The 14,241-nt window shown below is 43.7% G+C and overlaps 1 protein-coding gene across 3 annotated transcripts in view; it reads left to right on the top strand.

Annotated features, from left to right (window-relative positions):
• Positions 1-14,241, top strand: part of CCNY (cyclin Y) — a 126,533-nt gene that overhangs the window by 109,737 nt on the left and 2,555 nt on the right. For 2 of the 3 annotated variants that reach the window (XM_067702143.1, XM_067702132.1), the window contains exons 5-8: positions 2,683-2,718; positions 5,926-5,983; positions 6,076-6,195; positions 11,327-11,493. In XM_067702143.1, coding sequence (XP_067558244.1) covers positions 2,683-2,718; positions 5,926-5,983; positions 6,076-6,195; positions 11,327-11,493 — 381 coding nt within the window. Of the gene's footprint in view, positions 1-2,682; positions 2,719-4,709; positions 4,871-5,925; positions 5,984-6,075; positions 6,196-11,326; positions 11,494-14,241 lie in introns of all 3 variants that reach the window. The other variant, XM_067702153.1, reaches the window with a different exon arrangement.

Here is a 14,241-nt window from a genome sequence, read left to right as displayed (position 1 = left end):
GTCCTGGGTGACCTCACCATTTTCTGAGGACATGGCAGACTAAGCAGGCCTCCAAAGCTGGACATTTGGAGTAAAGCCTGAAGCCTGGAATTGATTCTGTTTTCAGCTGACTGTCCTTTGCCCCCGGCAGTCACTTCTTTCACAATGACCGACTGAACTGGCCTGTGGAGCTGGGCCCAACACGTGCATCCTCAGCTTGGTTTTCTCACTTTCTGGGGTATGATCTTGAGTGGACATTGGCCTACAGACTGGCACTGTGTTTTATGGAGGCCTGAGTCATGATAACGTCCAAGCTTGCTTTCAGCTCTGGAGATCTGGGAGACAGTAACCTTGGGGCCCCGAAGACCTTCAGTCCATCTACAGAAGCCGGAAGACCTCTTGAGGTGGAATTATTCATAGGGCAACAACAATAATAATAAAACTTTGCTTTAGAACTTTATATTTGAGATCATGCTTTTATACACTTCATTTGATTGTAATAACCACTCTGTGATGTGGGTTGAATTGTAATTTTTTAGTTGAGGAATTGAAGGCTCTGAGAGGTGGATAAACTCTAATTGATGAAGGAGCCAGTTTTTAAACCCAGCTGGTCTGACTTCAGTGCAGTGGTGATTTTCCTGTGATGTGCTCCCTCACAGGGGAAGCAGGGACCATATTTTTCTCAATCAATCAAAGCAATTAAAGTAATCACTAAAGCAAACCCAATCATATGAAACATTCAATTTAATCATCACAGCAGGACTGTTAAATGAATAAAACAGTACTTTCTTCCTTTTTCCTAGAGGCAGCATTATAGAATGAAAGGGCATAAAACCATGATACAAGTCGGAAATCCCGACGTCTAGTGTCTCTACCTGATTTTCTTATTTATAAAATAGAATCAGTAACATTTATTATTTCCCATTGCAGGGCTTTTAAGGTACGTGAAGGCACTTTGAAAACTGTACCATTATTTTTTAAACTTCTGAAGTCCCTTCACCCCACTTTCCTTCATCAGCTTAGATGCTTTTCAAGATGTTAGGAGGAAGAGAATATATTACATTTGCTCAGGGATACTTTTAACACTTAGGTGAAATCATTTGAATTAATAGATCTGGAAAGAGAGATTTAGAAGGAGATGCTTTCTTTGATAGAGTGAGATGAGCTATAGTCATGTTGAGTCGTGGGTGAACATCTGAGCTACTCAGAGTCCAGCGTGCATGCCCAGGTCTCTGAGTGAGTGCCGCCGCCGAGTGAGCTGAGGTGTTTGGGACCCAGCCCTCTACCTCCATGTTGGTGCCCTGGATGGCAGTTTCTGTGCTCTGAGAACACAATCTGATGCAGCCAGTTAGCTATGTTCTTAGAAGCTTAAAAAATAAATTTTTGGCCTCCTCAGTACATTTTAAAGTAAAACAAAAATTGTGGAAGGATCTAGACAGGTTGCAAAAGAGGAAATAATAAAAAAAAATTGGGCAGTCAACACGAATAACCCTGCCAACTTGACAGGTGATCAAAGAAACTCAAATTGAAAACGGTTACACTTTTAACCTGTCCAGTTGGAGAACATTTTTTCAAAACATTCAAGGTGAGTGTTGGTGAAGGGGAGGTGAGACAGACACTGGTGGGGAAGTACACTGGTACAGCTTTTCTGCAAAGATACTGGGATGTATATGTGGGGAGCCTTACAGTTATTAATGACCTTAGAGCAAGTAATTCCAAGTACAGGATGTTTTTTTATGGAAATAATATAGTCATAGGTCACACAAATATTTATCATTATGGTGTTAATCATAATTGCAAAAATATTAAAAATAACTTAAATGTTCAATAGTAGGGGGGTGGTTAATAAATTATTCAACAATGTAATGGAATATAGTCAGCCATTTAAAGTCACGTTTTTGAATAACACTTTAATGGTAAGAAAAATGTTAATGAGGATAAAAGTGGGATGCAAACCTGTTTGCTTTAGGTAGATACGAATAAATACCTCTATATCTTAAGCTGATAGTAATAATCTGGGCAGAGGAATTATTTTTCTGTATACTTTTTTTATTTTCCAAAAATTTCTTCAATCTGAATGTAACACATTTTATAATCAGAAAAACATTATTTGAAGAAAATTCAGGGGATAGGAATGTCTTCATTAAATCCAGATCTTTTAAAATGTAAAATAAAATTTTAAGGTATTACAAATAAGAGTTACACTACCATTTCAGCAAATGAATGAATAAATTAGGCAGATTTCCAAGAGGTTATTGATTTAAAAGAAAAAATGGCAAACCACTGTGGGTAATATTCACATTTTGATGGTAGTTACAAAGAAACCACTAATTTTCTAAAACAGCAGGTGCTGAGTTGGAGACTTCTAGAGGTGTTTAATTTCACCACCTATTTTTTACATAGTGCCTATATTTTAAAGTGAAGAAAGCTTAAGGTTTCAGCTAGAAAGAGAAACTTGTTTCTGAATATCACTTGAAGTTTTGGTGTTTCTGGAAAAGATTTAATAATTGCTCAAAATAAGTACCTGATTGATTTACTTTGAAGAATGCATTTTCTTAATCAGCATTGTGAATTAAGTGGGGCTGTTCAGATGGGTCATTTTTTACTTAAATTTTAAATATTTATGGTCAGACTGATGCCAGATAATATATGACATCTTGAATGTGCTTATGAAACACTGAACTTCTGCATTTTATTTTACAGTGTAGCTCTCGCAATATATTACCACATCAAAAACAGGTAGGTGGATTTTGATTAATTTTGTGCTAAAAACATCACACATCATCTACTGTGATGTTTTTCCTATTACGTTCTAGTTCCTTAGCCTTTGAGTTTTATATTCTTATTTCATTTTCATAGAATCTCTAAAGTTAGTACAATTTACCCACACTTCCTAGGTAAATGCTGAACTGCTTCTGAGTCAGAGGACACGAAATGAAGCCAGCAAAACAAAGTTTCTTGACAATGTTCAGCCTCCTCTTGACTTTATTTTCTGTATAATTTGCTTAAACATTCTGTCTGTTACAAAATATTTTAACAATTTTCTGTGTGCAGCTTTAACATGAAAAAATGTTTAGTTTATAGTTTCAATTCAGTAGAAAAAGTTTTGTTGTAAATTTAGTCATAAACTATTTTAATGTAGTAGAAATTCTCTCTCTGATAGATGTCTGGAGATAGTTCAGTTAATTTTAAAAGTCAGTTAAAACAGGGACTCACAGAAGAATCATTTAAACATTTACCTTAAGCATTTTAATTCAACATAAAACATGTAAAAGTACACTCATCTGCCAGTTTTATGCAGCACTGAGGCTTCTGCTTTGAGCGTGGGGCATTGATTACTGAAGTGCTGTCCTTTTATAAGCCACACCTGTTTTGTGTGTGTTTTTTGGTTTGTTTTTGTAATCAATAGCGAGAAAACTTGTGACATTTGCTAAACAATGACTATAGAATCTTTTAGGCTTTGACCACACCTGATCTACAGCAAACTTGTTTTTAGTGATTTCCTTTTATTGGGTCTTTATGAAGCATCCTTCTTCGTTTTCATGAGAACAAAGCCACTCTCACTGCAGTCCTCTTCCACTGATGGGTGTGACATTTACATGTGTTATATGAGTGTAGTAACAGTTCCGGGAACCAGCAAGGTCACCTTTTGGCTAGCGTGGGTCTCCGTGGTGGGGGCCACAGCCCTGGAGTCTATTTTAGGAAGGGGACAAGGGAGAGTTGTGACAAGCAGTGACGTGGAGGGTAGATGACAGAGCTTGTGATGGACAGGTTATAGGAAAACACAGCCATTGGAAGCAAATACCTGGAAAGGTATTCTCTGTAATGACCTTTCTCTGTAGTGTAACTGTGATTCATGGTTCATTATGGTGCTTGAGAAGTTTGGATTTACGAACTTACAAAATGTAGGATACTGGAACTTCGAACCTTGACCAGAATAACTTAGTGACAGTGTAGATTCGTCTTGCTGCTTATTTCTATGATAGTAGTTCACACTTTTTAAACACTTAGGTCTTAACTAGCAATGTAATACCATTGGTGAAACTCAGATGTGTTCTCAGAACAGTTTTGCATTAGCGTCTCCGATTTCTCAGTTCTTAGACTCTATGGGCCTCAAAGCTAATCTGTAGCCATAGCTATTAATAATAAGACCCAACTCCATTAAATGCTTACTCTGACCGCCCTGGTCAGCTCTTTGCATGCCTTATCTCATTTAATTTTTTATAACAGCTCCATGAGGTGATTCTGACATTATCTCCATTTTACAGATAAAGAAACTGAGGCATAGAGAGATTTTTTAAAATAATTTGCCTGAGATTACACAACTAGTAAAGTGGGGAATTGGGAATTGAACCCAAGCAATATACCACTGAGACTTTAAATGATATGCTCTGCTGGGTTAATGGTGATACATTGGGCCGAGAGGAAGTGGAGCGAGTCCAACAGAAAAGTCAGCCTGTGGAAACAAGCATGATTAATTTACAGATTGTAGCCTGAAAGTGTCTTGAGAAGAGGTGTCTGCAGACTCCCTCTTTGATAAGTCATACTGACCCAGCCTCAGGGGCTGGTGATAGATCCCTTAGCTTTGATAGAGACTGTGCTGAGATTCATAGCTTTTAATGGAAGTGAAAGCAAAATCCACTTCTCAGAGGAGTCATTTTAGCTTAAATTTTGAATCCTTATTTATATTTCTGAACCTACATTTTGATTTTTAAAATTACTTGTGAAAGTTTCTCGAGAGTGCTGAATGGTGTTTCAGGGGCTCTCACTCCTCAGGAGAACTGAACAGGGCTGAAGAGCCTGAGGAGTTGGGGGCGTCCCTCACCTTCCTCCTTGAGTACCTGGCAGAGGTGGTTGGCAGTCGAGGGGGATCACGATTCCTCAGCGCCAGGTGCACTTTGTTTTCACCCCACTCTCCAGTCCTGACTGCTTGAGCCGTGCTTTTATTCGGGTTCATCTAAATCTTTGCTGTCTGTCCTGCAGGCTAGTGAAAAGCAGCACAGGTATGAATGCCCAGAGCTTTAAAAACAGTTCCCACTGTGCAAAGACAGGGATGAAAATTGAGCTGGTCTGCCAAGCTCTTTCTTTCGCTTTTATTTTGATGCAGACAGTAAGTTCATAGAACAGAAACTGTAGTGTTTGCCACGGGGCGTGCGTGTTAGGGACAGATCTGCAGCCTTCTGATACTTGCGAGCCTAGTTGACGTTGGAAAATTGTGTGCTGTTAACCAAAGCAGTGGTTTCCAAATTTGGTTTTTAAAGAAATAATTTTAGACAAAACTCAAATGACATAAAACAGATGGAGGTAGAGCCATCACTAGTGGAGTGTGGACGACCCCCCCAGAGCCCAGCGGCCCCGCTGAGCTCACAGTGAACACTGCCACTTTAAATGGGTCTGTGCAGTTACCGGCTTGGTAACAACCAGTTACACTTTTCTACATGTTCCCTCTTGTTTTTCAATATACAATCATGAAACTCCTCATTAGTGAAGTGGTTAAGTTGCATGCTGTGAAACTTTCAAACTAATCTCCAGGACACACTATGAGTGTTCATTGTTACCCTCAGACTTCTTTCTTGTCGACCACAACCTAAGGATGGTTTAAACAGATCTGTCAGCCTTTGCTCAGAAACAAGAGGTTAAAGAAATTTAGATTTGGTTCATTTGAAAACTCAGGAAATGAAAATCTAGATTTTCACTTAATTAAACTAAATGTGATTCATAACCTTTATTTCTTGGACTATTCAAAAATGACTAAGTGTTGTCCCCAAGAAAAACAAATTATAATTCATGAATAATCAGTAGCATCTCTTAACAGCACTGCTTCTGTTTCTTGAAATAACAGCTGAATCAAAATACATTTTTGTTTCCTTTTGACTGGCATTCATTCTTGCAGAAGGTAAACTCCGTTTTCTGTTATTTCTCCCCCCGGCCCGCCCCCCCAACCAGGGACCCAGATGGAAGGATGCTCTTGGATATTTTCGATGAGAACCTTCACCCTCTTTCGGTAACCCTCCCCCGGGGTCTCAGGGTGTTGTCCAGTCGTGTCTCTGTTATTCTTGTTGGGCGGCCAGTCATTGAGAATCTCTGCTTTCCCAGAAATGCGAAGTGCCACCAGATTATGACAAACACAACCCAGAGCAGAAGCAGATTTACCGGTTTGTTCGGACACTGTTCAGTGCTGCTCAGCTGACTGCGGAATGTGCCATTGTCACCCTGGTGAGTGCCCACAGGGTGACGCGGTCGTGGAGTGGGGCGCAGGCAGGAATGTCCGTCACGGACCTGGGAAGCACAGCACCACTTCAGGGTTGTCTTTTATCTGGGAGGGTAGCGACGGGATCTCCTAAAAGAGGGTGCGTGTGTGGTCTGCTCCACAGTGCCCACCTAAAGCCCATTGTCAGATCGCACTCAGAATCAGGAAAGCTGAAATGCTGCGTGCAGGTAAGTGAAGCACGGGGCCCAAGGGCCTTAGAAGGACCAGCGCCTCCTCATTAACGTCCAGGTTTGTGGTGTTGGTTCCCTGCAGAGGTTTAATACCATTGATCAGATGTGATAAGTTCATATATCGGAAGGACTGCTGTAGTTGCTGCCTTCTCTTCTGTGATTTTCATGTAAATATGTGTCTGTAAGATACTCAGAGACAGCATGGACATAAATCTGCACTTTAAGACTTGAGATAAAAATCTGTAACCTTACTTAGACTCTGAAAACCTTAGGGACGGACTCTTTAGGTCAGATCTCATTTGGGAAATAGATTTGGCTGTGTAGCCCATTGTCACTGACCTTTCGTCACTGACATTGTGTGCAACTCAGATAAGAAGTAAGCTCTGCCAGTGCACGGGCTGCCCCGAGGGACCAGAAAGTCATCCCTGCAGTTCCTGAGAAGAGATTGGTGTGTGACAGAAAGTGTACAGGACCCTCTGTGTCTCTGCCACACTAAGAGCCCTGTACTCTCGGATGATTGGACAGTAACCTGTTTGTTTGTTCATTTCTTCTCTCATGGAACTTGCCGCCTGGTAGGTTAACAGACATTCAACAAGTCTTCCTCTGGTGATCTGGAGTGATGATAGGTCCTTAGGTCATGATTGGGAAGCATATTTATTGCTCAGCTTTGTTCCTCCAAAGGATGTCACGTCCTTAACAAAACACACCTTGGGCAGCAGGATTGATATTTTAATGAAAGGAGATTGTGATAAAGGGGAGGGAAGGGTGAGAAAATCAGATGACACCGTGGATAAGATTAGTACTAAAATCCACACCATGATGAAAGATTCATTTTGAAGCTTCTGCAGATGGAATGTGGTGGGGTTTTTTTTACCTTCCATTCCTAAGAAAACTGTGACCTGACCGTGCCCTGTAGTGCCTTAGAGTTTGGATTTATTAGCATGAAGGAGAAGGTTAGCGTCCTGTGGAGGACACAGTTTCTGCAGAGACATGGAGAACATGTAAAGTGTGTTTCCCTGTCTCCGAGGATGGCTGGGAGGGGTGGCTAGTTTGTCTTGGGAGTACTACGAGAGTGATGTGTATTTGTCAGTCATTGGAACTGCTGAAATCTTCTCTTGTCCTGTGACATCAGCTGGTGGCTTAGCAGGGGATTAGCATACATATATGGCGGTCTTGCTGGCTACAGCCTAAAGGTGAGCAGCTTTGGGGCCCGCACAGCAGGCCCAGCTCTGCAGACGGATTCTCTGGGGCCTGCTTGGTTGGCCGAGTCAGCCTGGGGCCTGTGGGCAGAGGGCAGACAGCTGCGAGCTCTGAGCGAGCCCCATGTATGATGATCCTGCCTTTCTCTCCAGTCTCTAGAGGTAGAAGCAGCCGTTCACAACAGGCCCGGTCTAGAGCTGGCAGAACTGCATCTCTCTCGGCCTTTCTCCTGGGCCTTCTCTTGGCGGCATGCCCGGGGGGAGGCGGGGGGGCCCACAGTTAGCTCTGCACTGCTGCGCACAAGGAACCAGACTGCAGCCTGCCTGTGCAAGGAGCTTCCAGGACCTTCAGCCACTTGCTCCTGGCTGTATCAGGGAGCACCAGTCATGCCAGCCCAGCTGGGTCCCCCTCGAGTGGCCTGGCAGGTCCAGCCATTGCTGCATGGCCATGAGGGCTGCCATTCAGCCCCTGGACTGCAGCCCCAAAGTGCCTCTCAGAGGCTGGTGCTCTGATGTTGAGGCGACCTGTGGAATCTATCCATTCTGACCCCGAAGACTCCCTTTTTAGGTCACGTTAGTGGTTTCTAAGGAAGTCAAAAGCTGTTGTTCAGATGGTGTCCAGTGACGAATCCAAATATCTCATTCTTGTGCTCCTTCAAATACTAGCAAATAGGAAGCGCTGTTGAGGTCCCAGTTGGCTAAGCTCTGGGTACGAGAGTCTTAAGATGAATGGACCCAGTGCTGCTCTTTAAAATCCATGGAAAAGTTCCAGCATCGTCGGAAGTTTGGTCACATATCCTGGATTCCATGAGCTTGCATTTTCTTCCTCCCCCGTGCCTTTAACAGTTTTATTTTGTACAGTCAACCGAATGCTCTTTGTAGCTCAGTAAGTGCTCACTGGCCTGTATTTTCTAGAGACTCCCAAGGACGGTCCTTCTTATGAAAGTAAATCTGCAAATTTAATTGAGCAAGAATGTCCTGTTAGCAACGGTCTAGGGAATGGTGTTGAGAAAGAATCAATTGTCTGTTATTTTACTTGGCAGAGAATTAAAACACCCAAGTGGGAATTTACTAAAGAAATTGCAGCTGACCCTTGAGTATAGCTTTACTGGCAAGTTCTGCTAAATTACATGCTGTTAAGTGGCGCTTATTATGAATGCCTTATCTCCCAACATAACAACTGCCTTCCCTCAGTAATGGACTGTATTTTCATGTCTGATTCCTCTAGTTAGCCCTAGTGGAATATCAGACATGGTAGATGCCCGTTATTTTTTTCTAAATGTTATCTTAAATATTATCTAGTGTACCTGTTAATATCTATCTACTATGGTAAAGTAAGAAGAAAATTGAGTAGCCTTCTTTCTGTACTGAGTCAATGAGGAGCTGTTTCGTTGGGGAGCTTGGAGAGGTTTACATAGCTCGTCTGTATAAAGGAATAGAGTCTTAGGGATCTGGGTGAAGACTGTTCATAACAATTGCTTTAAAAAATCTGGAGTTAGGTCCAGCTTCAGTTTTCTGCTTGTTTTTTTTTTTTAAGAAATATTTTATTTTATTTATTTTTTGGCCGCACCACATAGCTTGTGGGATCTTAGTTCCCCGACCAGGGATTGAACTCGCGCCCTCGGCAGTGAAAGTGTGGAGTCCTAACCACTGGACCACCAGGGAATTCCCTATCATACATCTTTTTGATTCTCTCCTTGGTAGAATGAGAAGAATTAGTCATCAACCTTTGTAAAAACTATGGAAGTAATCATTCCACAGTTCAGAAAAATGTAAAACATACCAATAAACAGATTTTTATGAAGGGGGACTTTAAAAGGCATTCGTACCTTGTGATCCAGCTTAAGCAGTGGGCTTTGTGGATATTTCTGATGTTTGTCTTCAAACTAAATTATGGCAGTTTATAAATCCTATATTACAATTGGTTTCATTTTACAACTTCAGCTGGAATTATTTCATTTAAAAACAGTCACTTCAGGGACTTCCCTGGTGGTCCAGTGGTTAAGACTCCATGCTCCCAATGCAGGGGGTCTGGGTTCGATCCCTGGTCAGGGAACTAGATCCCGCATGCCGCAACTCAGCCTGCATGCCTCAACTGAAGATCCCTCACGCAGCAACGAAGCTCTGATGTACTGCAACTAAGACCCGGCGAAGCCAAATACATGCATACATACATACATACATACATAAATATTAAAAAAAATAAGATACTTCACACCCATTAGGATGACAATAATTAAAAAAAAAATACAGAAAACAACAAGTGTTGGCAAGGATGTGGAAACACTGTAACCCTTGTGCATTACCGGTGGGGATGTAAATGCTTCAGCTGCCGTGGAAGATAGTATGGTGGTTCTTCAAAAAATTAAACATAGATTATGATATGATCCAGCAGTTCCACTTCTGGGTGTATACCCGAAAGAATCAAAAGCAGAGACTCGAACAGATACTTGTACACCAGTGTTCACAGCAACATTATTCACAGTAGCCGAAAGAGGAAACCACTCAAATGTCTGTCAGTGGATGATAGATAAACAAAATGTGGTCCATACATAAAATGGATCATTATTCAGCCTTGAAAAGGGAGGACATGTTGACACATGCTACAATGTGGAACATTATGCTCAATGAAAGAAGCCAATCACAAAAGGACAAATACACTGCGATTCCACCTATGTAAGGTACCTAGAGTAGTCACAGTCACGTAGGCGGAAAGTACAAAGGTGGGTGCCAGGGGCCAGGGGAGGGGAAGTGGGGAGTTGTAATAGGTACAGAGTTTCAATTTGGGAAGATGAAAAAGTTGTGGAAATAGAGATAGATGGTGGCGATTTCACAACACTGTGACTGTTCTTAATGCCACAGAAATGATTAAGTGGTAAATCTTATGTGTATTTTACCATAATAATTAAAAAAATACGTTTATCAACACTGCCTGTAAATCTACAATTACCTCAAAATAAAGAGTTTAATTTAGAAACAACTACAGATAGAAAAAAATAGCTTTCTTCCTTTCACATCCTTTGTTCTCCTTCTTGGCACATTGGTGGTTTTGTTTTGTTTTTTTTAAACGGAACTTTTTTTTTTTTTTGGCTGTGTTGGGTCTTCGTTGCTGCATGCAGGCTTTCTCTAGTTGCGGTGAGCAGGGGCTACGCTTTGTTGTGGTGCGCGCGCTTCTCATTGTAGTGACTTCTTGTTGCGGAGCACGGGCTCTAGGAGCACGGGCTTCAGTAGTTGTGGCTCGTGGGTTCTAGAGCGCAGGCTCAGTAGTTGTGGCGCACGGGCTTAGTTGCTCCGCAGCAAATGGGATCTTCCCGGACCAGGGGTTGAGCCCGTGTCCCCTGCGTTGGCAGGCGGATTCTTAACCACTGCGCTACCAGGGAAGCCCAGTGGTTTGTTGAATGTGTGTTGATGTCATAGTTGGTAGAGTGAGAAATTAACCCGCAGCTCCTAGAACACTTTCCTGCCCGGAGTCTTAAGGGCCGGCCTCATTCACACATCCAGTTACGGAGTGTGCCTCTCAGCCCATTTTGCCTCAGACTCGTTGAGCCCTTTGACTTTTTAAAATACATGTGATCAGGCTGTCAGCGCCTGTTTAAAGCTGAGCTGGGGGAGTGCAGTGAACAGCTGGGAGTTGGTTCGCGTGTGTTGGCGGGTGTGGAGCAGTAACAAGGCAGGTCACCGGGCGCCGGCGTGCTCGTGTCTTCCAGGTGTACCTCGAAAGGCTTCTAACATATGCAGAGATTGACATCTGTCCGGCCAACTGGAAGCGGATTGTTCTGGGGGCCATCCTGCTGGCCTCCAAGGTATGGGACGACCAGGCCGTGTGGAACGTGGACTACTGCCAGATCCTGAAGGACATCACGGTGGAGGACATGTGAGTGTGGGCGGGGGTGTCTGCAGAGGAAACCCTCTCCTTTGTGGACCTGCTCAGTGTGGTTATGAGTGGATGTGATTGCACGTCTGTTGTGGGCTGGCCGAGCAAGGACACAGTTGCTGAAAGCCTTATTCTAGGCGAACCTTCCTTTACCTTCCTGCTCCCTGTCTGCATTGGGGCTCATCCCAGCTCTGTATCTACTGCAGACTGATGACTGGCAGCAGATGGGCTAAAATGTTACCTGTTTCTGTTCAGAGAGAAGACTTTCACTGCTTTTGTCACGTTTTGCAAGTTCAGTTGCTTAAAATGAGCGTTGTGTCCTCGAAGTCCCCCTGTGCTGTCCTGGTCGGGCTGCGTGTTCTCAGGGCACCATCCTGAGCTCACACTTAGCTGCGGCCCAGGGGCTGGGGAGTCAGTGGAGTCAGAACCTCCCAGGAGCGATGAGCTGTTTTGGAAACACTCAATCAGATGAATTTCTTACAGTTCCTTATGGTTTACAGGCATTTCTGACATGATTCTTGCTAATATTTTTCTCGTCTTGTTTGGCTTCCTTGAGGAAGCTCTGAGCTGGAGCAGGTTCCACTGTGTCCCGGTCCACATACAGGTGCCTGGACCCAGTGACCAGTGTGGGCTCCTCCCCACCCTACCCCTGCCTCTTCCGGTTGCTGGTTCGCTGGGCACCCCATTTTTGTGCTGCCCTGGGAGCTCCTGTTTGTGTTTTCGGTCTTTTGCCAGAGTCTTTTCCTGCTGCATACCTGTATGACTCCTTCCTACATGTCATTCTTTATCATAAAAAGTAAGACAAATATGAAGTTTTTGACAGCAAGAAAAATAAAATGAGCATAGTTTTAAAAAATTCTTGATTACATTTCAAGGTGAAAACAGTTACTAAGATAACTGTCATCCAGACCGTAAGTAGGTTGCTTCCACCTTTGAGCTGCTGTGAATAACACTGTCATGAATATGAACACGGGTGTGCAGATACCTCCCAGAGGCCCTGCTCTCCGTTCGTTGGGATCTATGCCCAGAAATGGGATTGCTGCTTGTTGGCTGGTCTTTAAAGTGAGCCCATTTTTCTACAAAAGCCAACAGGCCATTAGGTGATGAAAACAACTCTCTTTACTCCATTTTAGAACCCCATTTGCCATTTTTAGAACCCCATTTGCAAGTTGCTAAATGGCATCAGTTCAGTTGGGTTTCTTTACAGCGTTGATCTAACGTAACAAATATTTCTTAAATTTTTTTGTTTATTGACTTGAATTTATTTATTATAAAGTTTTACATCAGAACTATTTCCTTATAATTATCCCCTTCGGGGCAGTAAATCCATCAAGCCCGTTCTCTCTGCATCACTTAGTTTTTTGATGATTTATCACATAACAAGCTGTCAGATGTCCCTGGAGGATGTACTTCTGCCGTTTGGAAATTCAGATTTGGGGAATTATTTTTATTTTCTAAATCTTGCCTTAGTTGGAAAACACAGAAGCTCTAAAATCTTTATTTCCCCCAAACTTAAACATTCTGTTCAAGAAAACACTCAGTATTCAGGAAGGCTGTTTTTTCCCTAAGGAACCCTGGGAAACTGCCACCTTGTTCAAAACAAGATTCCTCTTGACTTTAATCCTAGTTATACCCTCAACAAGAGGCAGTGGTGTCTAGATACCATTTGGGGCAGGAATAGCTAGCTGACTAATTCTCTTAACATTTATACTAAAAACTTGCTGGCATTGGAGAATGGGATCTGCAGTGGCACCTCTTAGCCACCGGGTGGCAGTCTGTCCACAGGCAGCTCCCAGGTTGCCCAGGAGAACACTTCCGCCTTAGCGTATTTTTGACACTTAAGATTTTACCTGGGTTCCAGTATTTCACAGGATGACTTCTTATTAAATCTCACTGAAAGGAGCCATAAATACAAGTCATGAAAAGTGTAAAGTTTAGCACAACACACACATTTGGGGCTTTACTCCTTTCTCGAAGCTGCATCGAAGCAGCCCCTCCGATTAAATGACCTGAATGCGACGTCTTGGTTCCTCCCCCTCTGAGGCACTCAGGCCTTCGATAACGACTTGCTGAGGTTTCTCGCTTCTGATCTGCCTGGGAGCTTCCGTCGGGGAACCTGCCACCCTGCCGCCTCAGTGCTCCCGCCCCCGTTGTCATAGCAGCGCTAGACGGGCTCGGATGGCTAGATGGGGCCTCTGGCCGGGAGCAGACGAGCTGCCCGCCCCCACCTGGCTCCTCCCCGCCGGAGCTGGTCGCTTCCGGGGCTCAGTTCAGCTCTCACTTCCCGGAAGCCTTCCCTGGATCCCTCCGCCCAGGCTGAGCTTGGTGCGCTCCTTTCAGTAACAGGAATTATGGAGCACCAACCTCATGTCAGGTGCTGAGCTGGGGCCAGGCTGCACCATCAGCTGTCACGGTTTCTGGCTCCGAGGAGACAAGGAGGGGAGACTGTGATAAAGGACAGAAGTGATCCCGAGGTGCTGCCTGGAGAGGTGGCCCTGGAGCAGTGCTCCCAGACAGACCTGTCGCTGAGGACGCTTCTCCCCCGGCAGTAACTACCGAGAAGTAGGCCTGATGACAGGGAAGTTTTCAGATGCATTCTGGCCGCCCTGGTTCGTCTTCATACAGCTGGTTGGCTCCCTTGTGGACCAGGGGCTGTCGCTGAGTAGTTCTGAGGGGGCGGACAGGACCAGCAGCGGCAGCTCGCAGGAGAGTTAGAGATGCACGTTCTCGGGGCCCACCCAGACCTGC

Source organism: Pseudorca crassidens, chromosome 1 (genome assembly GCF_039906515.1).
Source record: "Pseudorca crassidens isolate mPseCra1 chromosome 1, mPseCra1.hap1, whole genome shotgun sequence".
Classification (NCBI taxonomy): Eukaryota; Metazoa; Chordata; class Mammalia; order Artiodactyla; family Delphinidae; genus Pseudorca; species Pseudorca crassidens.
Note: the sequence above shows the minus strand (reverse complement) of the source record. Positions and strands in the feature narration are given on the sequence as shown.